At 62.5% G+C, this 14,278-nt stretch overlaps 1 protein-coding gene across 2 annotated transcripts; it reads right to left on the minus strand.

Annotated features, from left to right (window-relative positions):
* Nucleotides 1-266: 266 nt before the first annotated feature.
* On the minus strand, nt 267-12,044 carry STRA6 (signaling receptor and transporter of retinol STRA6). 2 transcript variants are annotated; one of them, XM_072043597.1, is made up of 19 exons: nt 11,878-12,044; nt 8,445-8,576; nt 7,116-7,194; nt 6,916-7,001; nt 6,643-6,782; nt 6,383-6,549; nt 6,141-6,266; nt 5,575-5,642; nt 5,317-5,393; nt 4,854-4,915; nt 4,444-4,624; nt 3,652-3,727; nt 3,433-3,566; nt 2,408-2,525; nt 2,157-2,258; nt 1,496-1,659; nt 1,179-1,316; nt 953-1,102; nt 267-793 (listed from the first exon to the last, which is right to left on the minus strand). In XM_072043597.1, the coding sequence occupies exons 2-19, from the start codon at nt 8,561-8,563 to the stop codon at nt 714-716; spliced, it is 2,067 nt and encodes a 688-aa protein (XP_071899698.1). In that variant the 5' UTR covers nt 8,564-8,576; nt 11,878-12,044; the 3' UTR covers nt 267-713. The 2 variants fall into 2 exon arrangements, with proteins under 2 accessions (XP_071899698.1, XP_027322108.3); XM_027466307.3 differs by having other exon boundaries at nt 267-1,102; nt 11,878-12,041.
* Between the last annotated feature and the right edge of the window lie 2,234 nt (nt 12,045-14,278).

The following is a 14,278-nucleotide window of genomic DNA, read 5'->3' on the forward strand; positions in this document are numbered from 1 at the left end:
GTCCCTGTCCCCACGTCCCCTCAGTTGTGCTGCAGCTGTTCTGAGGAGCAAGCCTCTTGCTCTGCTTTGGGTATTCCTAAGACAGAGGGGCACTGAGATCTGGTCCTGCTGAGCCCCCCAAAACCTAACCACGAAGCCTCAGCTCCGTGTAACCCCAGCCAACACAGCAGGGACAGCCCTGGTGGCCCTCCTGGCCACGTGTCCCCAGCTCTGCCCTCCCCTCACCCTTGGGAGGGACCCGGAGACCCAGCAGACAGCGAGCACAGTGAGGAGGTACACGATTTATTCTCCTTCCCCAGCTCGGCACGGCTGAGGGGGGCATCAGACTGCTCCAGGGGCTCGCTCCCAGCTTGGGGGGACACACATCTCCCTTGGGGGTGCCCATGGAGCAGGACAGAGGGGTAGAGGAGGGGGAAACAGCCTGAGGAGAGCACGCCGGGCGATGGGAGCCCCAAACAAGAAGCTCTGCGACCTTCCAGCCCCAAAGGGAGCAGAAAGGGGTTTCAGCCTTCACAAAACTGGGGAAAAGAGGCTCAGAGCTGGACGGGAGAAGCTTTGGAGGGGTGGTGGGGACCTTCTGCAGAGGGCACTGAGGTGGGGGCGGCTCCTCGTGGTCACTCTGTGCCCCGAGATGGGGAGGAGGAGGTGTGGGTTCGGCTCAGAAGTGACCCCTAAGGGGCTTTGGAGATGCCCGAAGGGTTCAGCTTGGATCATCAACCCCTCTGCTCCCCCGTCAGGCTGGGAAGTGCCCCACGTGCCCTGGCTGTCTCATCGCCTCCGCACGGACCTAGAGCTAAAAAGCAGTGCTGTCACTGCTGGGGAGGGACGGGGGGGGGCCCAGCTCCTCCCAGCCCAGGAGGAGAGGCACGGGGAGACGAGGAGGGGACGGGAGGGACAGAGGGGGGGCTTCTCCGGGGGGGAGGTCAGGGCTTGGGGGGGCTGAGCTGGGCACCGTTGGCCGTGGGATCACAGAGGGCGTTTTTTCGGCAGGCCAGCAGCGAGGGGTTGTTGAGCAGGGTGTAAGCCAGCCACCAGCGCGCCCGGCTCTGCCTCAGCCGACCTCCTCCCGACGGCGCCTTCGTGCTCTGCATCAGCTGGATGCCTGGAAGGAGACAGCGGGTTGGGGAGGGGGCCCCCAGGCAGGGATGGGGCTGTGCGGGGGGCAGCAGGGGACCCACCTTCCTCCACATCCCCCGCTTGGGGCTGCGGGGTGCCCCGTGGCCGGGGCGGCTGGAGGAGCAGCAGGCAGAAGGCTCGCATCAGCGGGTGCGACTGGCTCACCTCCGTTTTCAGGTAGTGGCAGTACGCGTGGTAACCTGGGGGACACAGCCCAAAGGAAAGAGGGGTCAGGGGCCAGCACTGCCTGGCAGCATGTCCCCAGCACATCTCTGGGCACGAGGACACGAAGCCACCCCGGGTACCCGTGGCTCCGGGTGATGGGGGAGCCCCCGCTGCGCTCCCTGGGGGTGGGAGAAGGGTCCCCGTGGTGCCGGACCTGGGTCGAAGGTCTCCACGCCGCGGTTGAGCAGGCTGATGTCCAGCTGGCAGAAGTGCACGGCGTTGTAGAGCGCGGAGATGAGCATCCTCCAGACCCCCGCCAGGACCCCCACCAGGACGTTGATGGGGAAGAGCAGGAAGGTGACGATGTAGAGAGCTCGCCTGCGGGTGGAGGAGGAGGAAAATAAAGGAGCAGAATGCCCCGGGACGGGAAACACGGCCCTTCCCTAAGGGGGGAACCTGCCAAAATAAGCCTCCCAGCCTTCCCTCCCTCCCTGGCAGGCCCTGTCCCCGTTGGAGATGTCTCCATCCCGTGGAGAGGTGTGAACGCCCTCCTGCTGCCAGGCTGTTGAGGTTGGCCTCCAGCACACGCAAGGTCTCTGCTCCCCCTCGGAGGCTTCAGCAGGGGTCACAGCACGAGGCTGGGGGCTCGGGGCGGGGGGCACAGCTCCCGTGGGGGGGGAACAGGGCCCAGACCCCATCAGGGCAGCAAGCTGGCCACGGCCCCTAGCCATAGCCTCCAAAGAACCCATTCTGTGCGCACAAAGCTGCTTCAAGACCCTGGAGGAGCCCTGCAGAGGTTGAACCAACCCCACAAGGGGTGCGTGCAAACCCAAAAGCAGCTGCCCTGGGCCCCGGGAGACCCCAGACCCCCCTACCTGTTGGTCAGCTCTTTGCGCAGGGGATGGTGCTGCAGGAACTGGGAGTGAGCCGCCAGGTTCTGCGCCAGGACGGCACCCACCAGGGTCAGCCAGAAGGGCCTGGCCAGGAGAGAACGGGGAGCTTGGGGGCTGGAAACAAGGCTCCCAACCCCTCCAGCCGAGCAGGAGGAGCCCGAGGGGCAGCAAAATAAAAGGTAAGCCTTTATCCAAGCACCACAAAACTCCTTGTGGCACCCCGGGGTGCTCACCACATGTTCTGCACCAGCCTGAAGAGGTGCGTGCTGGTGCCCGACTGCAGCGGGATGACGACGAGGAAGGTGAAGGCAGCCGAGCAGATGAAGAAAATCACTTGCTGGATGAGGAGCCCTGGGAGGGAGACGCGGGGAAAGAAGGCGTCACGGGGGAGGGAGGAGGGAGAAGTGCTCCTTGTTCCTGCTTCCAGCCCCGTTTCAGAGCACGCCTGTCGTTTTAATCCCATAATGAGCAGGCTCCTCGCCTGCCTCCCCCGCTCCCCGCACAATGCTCTGCGCGGGGTCTAATGATGGGTTCGGCCTTGCTCATCGCACCCTGCCTCACCCCCGCTGAGAGGAGCCGCCTCCGGGGCTGCCTCATCACTGAACCAGCCCCGAGCTGCGATTTCTAATCAGAGATCACGCCGGGAGCAGCGGCGGTGCCGAGCGGGAGAGGGGCTGCGCTGGGATTTCATGCCCTGGAAATTGGGTTCTGAGCTCAAGTCGTGTTCGTGGTGCTGCCATAGGATGTGGGCAGCCCAGCCAGGGATTCTCCTGGGGGATTTCGGGGTGTGCCCAAACCCCAGAGAGGTTTTGGGGTGTGCCCAAACCACGCTGGGTGCAGATGGATGGGGTTTCTGCCCCATTTCACACCCCGTGCCCACCCCTATATCAGATGTTGGGATGCGGTGCCTGGGACTGGAGGAGACAGACAGCCCCTCGCGCGAGATGCCGTGACAGCTTCGCGGATCAAAATATTTGGGCGTGAGCCAGGACGGCTCTCCCTCCCTCCCCCCGCTCCTTGAGCCCCCCCCTGTTTCTCCCCACCATTTGGTGCTCAGCCTGGCCCTCCCAGCCGAAGGACAGATTGCGTTGGGGGAACCACCAACAAAAGCCCTGGAGCTTTGCAAAATGGGACAAAAAAAAAAAAAGAAAAAAGAAAAAAAAAGGGGGGGGGTTGGGGCGGCTTAAACACGGGGTAACCTGTAGGAAATGGGGCTCCACCACCTCCTCCTGCCCCACAGCCCCCCCGAAACATTTACCCAGGCAGGCAAAAGCCGTCTGGAAGCTGGCGAAGCTCATCCAGCAGACGATGGCTTGTCGGGAAGGGCGGAGGATGTGGGCTTTGTAGAAGACATCGAGCACGGCCCCTTGGTACAGCGCCTTCAGGTTGCTCCTGGAGGGCAGAGAGCAGCAGGGCTGGGCGGTGGGGATGAGGATGAGGACGCAAAGAGGGCGATTTGGGGAGCGCGGCGCCCTACCTGTGCATCACCAGCGTCCTCAGCAGCATGGCCATGGTCAGCAGGCAGCACAGCACCAGCGAGCACACGTAGCACACTGCGGGGAGGCGGCCGGGGGGCCGGTGTTACCCCAAAAGGGGTCTCAGGCACCACCCAGGGGGCATCAGGTGGGGTCAGGTTATGGTGCTGCGTCCCCCGAGCAGGGCACCGTGCCTCAGTTTCCCTCCTCAGCCTCTTGGCAATACAAGGATACCCTTGGAGGGCAAGGGTGTCTGAGCCTGGCAGGATGCTCAGAAGCTGGGGAGCAAGGGGAAAGCAAGATGGGAGCAGGGGATGTGCCAGGAGAGACGGGGAGGTCAGGAAAGCAGAGGTGGGGAGGAGGAGAGGGGCTCGGTGACTCCAGAAAGCCACAAAAAAGCCCTGGCAGAGGCCCCCTGCCAGCCCCCTGCCCCCTGCCCAGGGCTTTCAATTATCGGGTGCCCGCTCGGCAGCGGGGGGACGAGGGGCCATCTGCTCGATTCCAGCACATATCAAAGCCTGCCCGAGGAGCAGCATCTGCAGCGCGGTGGTTTTGGCAGGCAGCAGCTGCTCGGGGAGCCCTGGCACGGCACCAGGTCCGTGCACCCGCCTTCCACGTCTGCACAGCCCAGGCTGGGGCAGGGGCAGCTGGGCTGCGCCCCCTCCTCCATGGTCCCCGTGCTCCTTCAACACAATAACCTGCTCCATCACCACCTGCTTCCACGGGCAGCTTGGGCTAGAGACCCCCTAAACTCAGAAGCCCTCCCCAGACCCCCCGTGGACGTGGCCACGCACCTTCCAGCGACCACAGGTAGTGCTTGACGGTGCTGAGCTCCTTCTCCATGTCCCCTGGCATGCCCGGGTTCTCCGAGGGCACCAGCCCGAACTGGACCAGCAGCACCACCACGTCCTTCGTCATCCCTGCCCGCACGATCTGGATGGTGGGGACGAAGGCCACCAGGAGCAGCAGGGCCACCTGCGGGGCAGCGGTGCCACGTGAGCCACCGGGTTAGCCTAAAAGCCTCACGGCGGGCTGAGCCCTGCAAGCACACGGCCGGGTAGCGAGGCTCAGCTCGAGTAATACCTCGAGGCACGCTAATACCAGCCCCAAAGCCACGGTGCCCCGAGGGAGCGTGGCAATGTGTCCCTTGCCCCATGAGGACATGGCCACGGGGCGCCGCGTGCCGCTGGGCCACCCCGGTCACCTGGTAGACAGCGACGACGGAGGTGGTTAGGGACAGGACGAGCTTCAGCGGGAGCTGGAAACCTGCGAGGCAGAAGCAGAGGGGTAAATGGGGGCCACCCAGCCCAGCCCAAGCCCCCCCTTTGGGTGGGGATTTCCCCCGGGCTGCCCCACGTGCCTGCAGGGCGTTAGAGGATGGGGTTCCTTCCCATGGCTCTTCCTACAGGCCCATAAAACCTCGTGCCCCTGCAGCAAGGAGCCCCAGGCTCCCCGCTCCGTCCCTGCCCAGCCCACCCGTGCCCCCTGGGGGTCCCCAGCTCCTCCTCCCCACCCCGAGCCTGCAACAGTTTGTGCGAGCCGAGGCGCCGGGCGGCAGCTGCTGCGGCACAGATGCTTTGGGGACGGAGCCAAGGAAGGCATTTGCTGTCCCCCGGGGGAGGCAGACTGTTTGCAGAGCGGCTGCTACAGCAAAGAGCGCATCCCACCTTCCTCGGGAGTGTAGATGTAGGAGCACAGATACGCCCGGACCCGGTGCAGGAGGCTCTCTTCTAGCTTGCTGGGGCTGGAGGAGGAAGGAGAAGGTGACAAACGCGGCTTGGGTGGCCCCAGACTGCAGGCAGGGCTGCGCTCTGGTCGTGCAGAGCTGCAGGAGCATGGTGTATGTGGTTTCTCTTTTCTTTTTTTGAACAGGGTCAGGAGGCTGTGCCATCCCCAGGCTCCCGGCGAGAAGCTGCTGCCCTTACCTCTCCTTCCTCGGCCGCTTGGCCAGGACAGCCCGTAGGTACTTCTTGTAGTAGCCTCGCCCTGAAACCTGAAGGAAAGCAGCTGTAAAAGCTGCCCAGTTCCCACCGGGTAGCCCAAAATGAGCTCCCGGGGTTATTTCAGTCCACGCTGGGGCCGGCGGCTCAGTTCTGAAGGTTTTCTCCTCTCCTTCACCCAACAAAGCCCGAGGTTTCCAAAAGGGCTGGGGATTATTGCTGCCTGCCAGGGAAACAAGGCGACCCCAGTCCGGCCTGAATGGGACGCATTGATGCCGTAAGCCTCTTGTACTAAGGAGTTTACTCCAAAGATGGATTTTCCCCTCTTCAAATCCAACAAGATAAACAGAGCCGCAACCCCTGTGTGCCCCGCTGCCGTCAGAGGGCCGCCAGGCTGCTGGGAGCCAAACTGGGAGCACTGGGAGCACCCCGATGCTCAGAGCCAGGCTGCGGGGCAGGAGAGCCACGAAGCAGCCCTGAAACCACACGGGGTCATCGAGGGGTTCCCCCGGGCTCCCACCACCCCCGGTCACCCCATGCATCTTCGTTACCTCCTTATCCAAGGTCTCCTCGTGCCCCGTGAAGCTCCTGATCAGCAGGGCTGGGTACCAGAGGCTTAAGACCACGAGGCAGAGGATGATGGGGACGTAGGAGAGCGTGGAGTAGTACCTGTATATCTGGGGACACGCGGCGCTGTCACACACCGGCCCGGGGACACCTCAGTGCCACCTCTCTGGGGCGCCAGGACGGCCACCTCGGGTCCCAGCAGCCTGCCCCATGGCGGGGCGCATACCTTGGGCGACTGGGGACAGTCCACCTTCTGCCAGATGTGCACCACGCAGTGGCACCAGGACAGCAGGCAGCCCACGAGGTAGCCGGCCCTGTGCCCCACCGTGGCGCAGGCAGCCAAGGGGCAGTAGAAGGCGGGGTAGTAGAGCAAAGCCAGGATCTTCCAGTACTCTGTAGAGCCGAGGGAACAAAGGCGACGCGTGCTCTCAGTAGGGACCAGAGTGAACAGCCCGCCCGGGGGCTCCCCCGCGGCGCTGGCCTTACCCCGGCTGTGCTGGGACGAGTTGGGGACGAGCGGCAGAGGGTCACGGTCCAGCACCAGGATGCACAGGGAGGAGAAGAGGATGCCAAACACCGCGGCCACCAGCCCGCGGTTGCCCTCCTCCTCCAGAAAGTTGGCCGGGCTGTGGGGCCGGGGGGCACAAAATGAGCCTGGCACCCCCTTGATCCACGCTGCAGCACCCCATCCCCGCCACCCTAGGGCTGGGTAGTCCCGTGCCAGCCGGGCAGGGTGACGGGGACGTGGGGACACGATACCTGAGCAGCCCAGGGACGCCGTTCCAGCAGCCCCGGCGGAGACGCCGGCGTTTCACCAGCAAGGACAAGCCCAGCAGCACGGCCAGCTGCCAGAAGAAGGGGAATGGTGGTTTTTTAGCTAAGCAGGAGGGCCCTTTAGAGGAAGATGCACGCAGACGGAGCTGGGGACAGCAAATGTGATGGGTTTTGGGGGTACTTACGGAGACGGGCGCCATGCAGGCGTGGTACAGCCTGGGGGAGATGGTGGGGTCACAGTCTGGGATTGCGCTGGGAAATGCACTAGAGAGGGGAAAACAAGTTTAAAAAAATTATCTGGGGTTGTATTTTGTCCTGAAAGGGTAAAAAGTTAAGGTGTTGGGGTGATGCTCTGCACACACGGGGGTGGCAGCAGCAATTTAGGTCTGGTGTTTTGGAGAAGCAAAGCTCCAAAGAGCAGAGCCACGCAACCCCTGGTAGCTGGGGCTGAAGTCACCCTGGGGAGGTGGATTTAGGATTTTAGTACTGAGCTCAAAGAGACAGCATCCTGGAGCAGCCCGAGCTGCTTCTGCAGGGGCTGGATGAGCTCCGGTACCCCGTGCAGATGTCGGGGCCAAACAGGGACCAGCAGGGAGGCACGAAGCCCCCTGTAGGACTTTTTGAGCCCAGCATTATCGCCAGGCTGCCAGGGGAGGTTCCTGCGGCCAGGCTGCCGCCAGCAGAGCTCCGTGCCTTCTGCCTTCCTGCTCTAACAGCTGTCCTTGGGTAGACCAGACAGTTCCTGCTGTCCCAAAATATCCCAGCTCCCGAGGCCCAGGCGCCCACCCACAGCACTGAGGAGGGGAGGCAGCTCCAGCACAGTTCTGGTTTCCCCAGGACTTCAGAATTAAATCCTGAGCGTTTGGGGTCTGGACGGGATGCGCAGCCATCAGATGGAGAACCCCGGGCACTGCTTCCCTCCCCCTCACCACCACAGCTGGAAGAGGACACCCGAAGGGAAAAGCAAACACCCCGAAGGGTTTTTGGGGGGGTTCTTCCATCCAGTTTTACCCCCAGGGCTTCAACTGGGCTGGGCGAGGCAATCTCCAAGGGCGTTCCACAAAGCAGGAGATTAAGGACCTGGAACAACCCTTTGGATAGGGCTGGGCTGGTCCTGCCGGGTGCCCTCAGGATCAGATATCAGCCAGCTGAGCAGGGTAAAAGCCTCGCTCAGTCAACAGGGGACAATGGGTGCTGAGGGATGGCCTCGGGACACCCAGGATGGGGCCCTGCCACCCGCTTCAGGGCTCTCCTCAGGTAAATTGTGCCTCCAGGGCTCTCGGGAGGATGCTGAGCTGAAGAGGGGAGCGGGACAGATGGGGAGCAGGCTTTATGAAACCAGCACCCCTGCAGATTTACACCACCTACCAACCCCCAACCCCGTGCCCCGGGATGGCAGAACCACCCGCGCAATGAGTTGTGTCCGTCAGCAGCAGGTCTGGGGCTCGCCAGAGCAGGACGCTGGCACCCCCCCGGGATCGAGGGGATGCATGGCACTGCCACCGGCTGCTTACTTGTCCTGTGGCACGGCCGGCTCTGCAGTCTCGTAGATGTACCAGTCGGAAACCAGGTCGTCCCCAAAGCCATCGTCCAGCGGCGAGCCGTGCGCCCCCCCGGAGCCGTTGGCTGCCATTGACGTCCTCCTGCTGCACGGGGAAGGGGGAGGCAGAGGGAAAAAGGTGTTTTTTTTTAGGGGGGAGTCCCCTTGGAAATGCAGGGCTGGAGGCAAGGAGCCAAGAGATTTATCTCCTTGGGTCACTCCCACCCCATCCCCACCTTGGGCGGCCGCTGCCGCCCCGCTGATAGAATGGGAGCCTTTGTTTGGGTTGTTCCACAGCGGTTACGTGAAGGGCTGCGAAACCAGCACAAGGGTCAGGATTTGGAGGCACGGGCAAAGCAGGAGGGAGCTGGGTGAGCGGCTGTGTCCCCGGCGTCCCTCCCTGCCACCAGGTTGGGGAGGTGCTGCCCCAGCAGGGAGCCTCAGCACCTTCCCCTCGCCGGAACGGGGCCGATCGTCCCCGCAGTGATAAAAGGGACGGCTTGTCCCAGTGCCAGTTCCAACAAGTTTTCCTTCCTCCTTCCCTCTGCTATTTTCTTTTTTCTTTTTTTTTTTCTTTCTCTTTTTTTTTTGATTACTTTGGCCCGGGCAGCCCCACACCCTCCCTTGCTGTCCCACAGCCCTGTTTTTCTGTTTTGCCTCATCCCCATCACAGACAGAGCCTTTCCCCCATCCCCGGCTGGCAGTGGGGACACCGAGGCACATCTAGAAGCTGCAGGAGTCACCCTGACCCCATTGCTGGGGCTGAGAGCTCCCTGAAGGAGATGAGGGACATCCCCACCTGCAAAGCATCGGTGGGACCGAGTGACACCCTCCTGAGAAGCCTTCCCTTCCTCCCCAAACCCTCATTCAGCGCTGCCCCCATGCACCAGCCCGGGGCCACCTTGGGGACATCCCCAAACCCCCCTGGGACCACTCCCCAACCCCTGCCTGGTGGCTCCGAGGGGATGGGGTGGATGACCCCACCAGGAGCTTTGTTCAGGGCTGCTGTTTGTACAGCTGGTGCTCGCTAAGGACTGCGCTGGATGCGGCTCATCAGCTCCAAAGGGGTCCCAAAAATCAGGGAAAGGCAGGCGGCCCCCTCTCCAGACACCTCGTGGGCTGGTGCCCTGCGGGTGATGTCCTCTCCGGCTCCAGGCCCAGCAGGTGTAGGACCAGCCCTGGGCGAGCATCCTGCTCCCTGCTGGGGGCTCAGGACCCCAAAACCCCCCCTCGGCCAGCGGCTCCCCGGCCATCCCCTGGTTTTGTGTGCGCAGGGAAGCGGCTCTGACCTCACCTCCCAGGAATGTAGCACTCCGTAAAGTAGAAGGAGCCCGTAAAGCGCACACACACGCCTCTTACGAGACCCAAAAGCCCCTTTCCCCTCCTGCAGGGTCAGGGCAGCGGTCCCGCAGCCTCCAGATGTTATCCCACAGCCACCAGGGGACTGCCCGTGCCCCTCTCACCTGCCTATGGGGTCACCTGGAGCAGGGTGACCGGGGGGGCTCGGAGAGCTCCCCAGCCTGGTGGCATCACCCCACAGGACCCCCCTACACCCCATCCAGCAGACACCACCTCTCTGGTGCCCCCTGTCCCAAATTTTGGCTGCCTGAGGTCACATCGATAACGACGGAGAGGAGCAGGAAGGGAAGCCACATGGCACCCGCCGGGCAAGCCACAGCCTGAATCCACGCAGGGCAGCAAAAATAAATCACAAAGCCGAGCTGGAAAGCTTCCTGGGTGTTGTGTCGGCCCCGTGTGCCAGCAAATCCTCACCAAGACCCAGGTGGCTCAAGAGCAGGCATCCCAGTCACCCCTCCGAGAGCTGCTCCATCTTCACGGGATGCTCTCCTGCAGCCAGGGGAAGCCCCCTCCTCGCCGCCCACCAGCCAGCAGTGTCCCCAAGGAGAGGCAGATGTCCCCGAGGAGAGGTAGGTGTGCCCAAGCCCCCCGGGTGCCCACCAGCCCCGCAGCCCCTCGGTGCCCCACGTTTCCCCGAAACCTGATCCCTTTGCTCCTCCGCCTCACCCCTGCTGGAACAGGCTGGGCCTTTGATCGCGGTGGCGTCGCCCGAGATTGATGGCTCCAATAAAGCTCCTTCATATTCCTCATTTCCCACCATCCATCACCCTCTGGGGAGCTTTTTCATCCCACCACTATGAATTAGACTTGGGGGGAGCCATAAGGGAATTCCCTCCCCCCCCTCCCCGTCCGCGTCCCCTCCTCCTATCCGGGATAATGGTGATGCCTTGTGTACAGCTTTTAATAAAAATGATAAAGATCTCGTTTCACAATTGTTCAGGGAGTGCTTGGGCCGGGGGAGAGCTGTTTAAGCGAGATCTCCTCTAATTCAATTGCCCGTTGGGAGCCGCGCTGGCAGCGGGGAGCCGTGCGTCCTCGCGGAGCGGTGGCCGCGGAGGACACGGGACGGGGACTGGCCTCGCTCGGTCCCGGAGGGGGATTTAGCAGCTGCCCGCGCTGCTCAGCCCGCCCAGAGCTGCTCCAAGACTTTAATCCTCTTTCTGGAAACGCGGCGCTTTCCCCAGCGCAAAGATCTCCCCGCTTGCCCAAACCTCAGCGCCGGGGAGGCCCCGGTGTCCCCAGCCCATCCGGATGGAGGCTGGAGCCTCCGGGAAGCCCCCACTCGCTCTCTCCATCTGAGAAACGGGGGGCTCGGGGCACCCCCAGAGGCAATGAGGACACCGGGCCCTGGGGCCGTGACCCCGTGCGGGAAGCCTGCGGGGATGCGGTGACCTCGCCGCACCTCAACCCACATCCTCAGCCTCCCGGGAAAGCCCCCGTCTGGGGCAGGGAGAGGTCGGAGGGGGTGAATCAGCATGGGGGGGGGAAGCATGGAGGAGGATTTTCCATCCCAACTCTCGGCACAGAGATCCGGCAGAGCCTCCACCTCCCAGACCCCAGCCTGCTGGCCTCCACCAGCCCAGCGAGCCCCCCGGCTCAGAGCAGCCCCTTCTGTCCTCAGGGACGTAAAGCCAATGAGCCAGAAGCACCTTTTTGCATTTTTAGAAGCTGTAGCAGCTTAAAAACAAAGCAAACCAGGCTTGGGGAGGCGTGGGGGGGTTGTTTTAGGCTGCCACCCCTCTTTGCTTCCAAAGCCTCGCGGTGCAGCAGGTGTGCTGCGCTCCACGAGCAAGGAGCCAGCGGAGGGGAGAAGCCACAAGTTCGCAGGGCTGGGCTAAAAACTGCCCACAAAGCACCCCCCGTGCTGCAAACCCTGCTGATGGGGGGGGGGAAATATTCCCTGTAGGGTGCCTGGGGCTCCTGCACCCTCTCCAACAAGTGTGCTGGAAGCTTGCGCACACGACCAATACCCGCCCCCCCTCCCGCCACACAAACTTTGCAAGAAGAATCAAAACGTGTCCAAAAAATGCCAATAATAAAAAAGTTACCTTCTCCCAACGGGCTGGAGGAAAAGCTCAGAGCATCAGCCCGGCGTGGACGCGGCCATGCGCGCCGCCAGGCAAAGTTCAGCGCACCGGCGGAGGCTGGCGGCGGCGGAGGCGCCGGGAACTTTATCCCCTCCATGGCGAGGAGGCCTTGGCTCGGGGCCACCCTGGGGTTTAGGAAATGAAAAGCAACCAACCCCGTGCTGCGCTCTCCCCTTTGATTGCCCAGGGAGGGAGGCAGCTGGAGCCAGCCCCGTCTTTTCCCCCACTCCTCGTCCCGGTCTCCGTGCTGCTCCCTCCGCCCCTGTGCTGACAGCTGGGGAGGGGGGGACGGGGACCGGAGAGGGGCTGGGTGGCCCCCGCGCCGTGCTGGCCCACCCAAGATGCTGCAAACATCTCGGCTGGCTCCAGGCTTCCTCCTGGGTACACCCAAGGGCCAGATCCTGGCCACGGAGCCCTTCGCTGGGGGAGGTTTTAAGGCAGCCGGGGTGGAAAGGGGAAGGCAGAGGCAGCCTGGGGACAGAAAGCCCCCCCCAGGTGCCACCAGCACGGGGTGGCCGTCCCAGAACTCCTGCTGGAAAGGGGCTTTCGCTGCATCCTTCCCCACCCCAACACTGCAAAGCAGGGGTCCCGACCCTCCCCATTTTGGGGGGGGAAAGAGCAGGATTTGGGGAAATCCCTTCCTCTCCTCCTGCCCGAGCTGTGCCTCCCACCTGCAGCAGGGCCCCCCAAGCCCACGAGACGGCAGGTTACAACACCTCCATAATCCCTGCACACACCCCCACGCTCCACATGTGACAGCGAGCAAAGGGAAAATTAATCAGCGTGGAAGATTTAGCTTAATTTTTAGCCAAAACCTCGTGGCAAGGCTGAACAGGGACCCACAGGTACCCCCCCTTCCTCCCTGGGGTTCTTAACTGAGCTGCAGCTAAAGGGAAAGGTGTCCGTGAGCCAACATCGTTCCCAGGAGATTTGGGGATCTCATATTTAGTTTTGGGGCACCAAGGAAGGGGACGTGATGCTGGAAACTTATCCGAAAGCAGGGCCACGGTCTGTTATCATGTGGTGCTGCTTTAGCATGGTGGAGGCTGCACGTGCACCTCTGGCACAGCTGGGAGCTGCTGCCTGAATAAACTGTGCCTGGGCTTAAATTACAGGAAAATTGCTCTTTGATGAGCCCGTCGTTAGAGGTGCCTCTAATGTGTTTGCACAAGGCTGGGAGGGAGGCGAAGCGGCTGCAATGTCTCATTGCCACGCACCAGAGCCTGGCAGGGTTTAAGGCAAGGCAAAGGAAAGCCGTGTCCCTGCCCCAGAGGGGTGCAGAGGTGAGCACCGCGGTGTCACTGCAGATCAGCAGCCTGGGAGGACTCCATTTTTGGGGGAAAGCAGCTGAGAGCAGCATCACACAGCACCCGACTCGGGGTGTCCCTGCGTGGCACCACCTTGCTCTCACCAGTCCCCCCCTGGCTTGGGTGGGAGCTGCCGGAGAACAGCCAAATCGCCAATTTCTGCCCATTTTCTTCCATTTCAAAGGAGCCCAAGAGAAGGGACAGGGGGGTGGAAGGATGCATGGGAACCCCAAATAAAAGCACACCAGCTCAGAAGCCCCAGTGGGGGATAAATGCAATTTTTGCTCCCGTAATTTCAGCCACCAATCCTCCAACACCCTTCGAGGCAGTGATGCTCCCAGCACAGAAGCCATCCAGCAGCCCTGAGCACCCCCGGGACACCAGTACCTCCTTCCTGACAGGCAGGGGCACCTTCACAGCACCCTTTTTCTCCTCTTTAATCCCAATTCGGTGCCTGAAAACCCCCATTCCTGCCCCATTTCCCTGTCCTCGCCCTGACCTCCCCAGGACGCTCCCTGCAGCGGGAGGTCAGAAGGAGGCGAGGTTGTGCTAGGGGTCAGCACCCCAAGCCCAGGCTCCAGCCTGATTTATTTTTCCCCCTAAATGAGAAGGAAAAACCCGGAAATAGAGACTGGGGAGGGCCCTCCAAAGGGACTCATGGAGGTGGTGGTGCTGGGACAGGCCCTGGCTCCATTTCAGGGACCCAAACAAGGGGCACCCGCAGGTGCCTGTGCTGCTTTCCCGTACCAGAAAACAGCAAAATCCCATACCCTAGGGCCTCAGATGTGCTTTATTCCTCTGCCCCCGAGGATAACCTTGTTGTTTCAGGCTCGCACCAGCACCAAGGGGCTGGAATGCAGCTTTTTGTACGGAGCTGTCTCGGAGAAGGGCCATCTGCTAGCCCGGCCCCGGCTCGTGTTTCACTGGAAACATCCCCAAAGCTGTGGGAACGTGCTATTTTCAACAGCGCCTGGGGAATGCGAAGTGACAGGGCAGGGGGCTCCCTGGCTGGATCAGACAGAGCCGTTCCAGCCCCCTGCTCACTCCCCCTTTAA

This window comes from Anas platyrhynchos, chromosome 11 (genome assembly GCF_047663525.1).
Source record: "Anas platyrhynchos isolate ZD024472 breed Pekin duck chromosome 11, IASCAAS_PekinDuck_T2T, whole genome shotgun sequence".
NCBI lineage: Eukaryota > Metazoa > Chordata > Aves > Anseriformes > Anatidae > Anas > Anas platyrhynchos.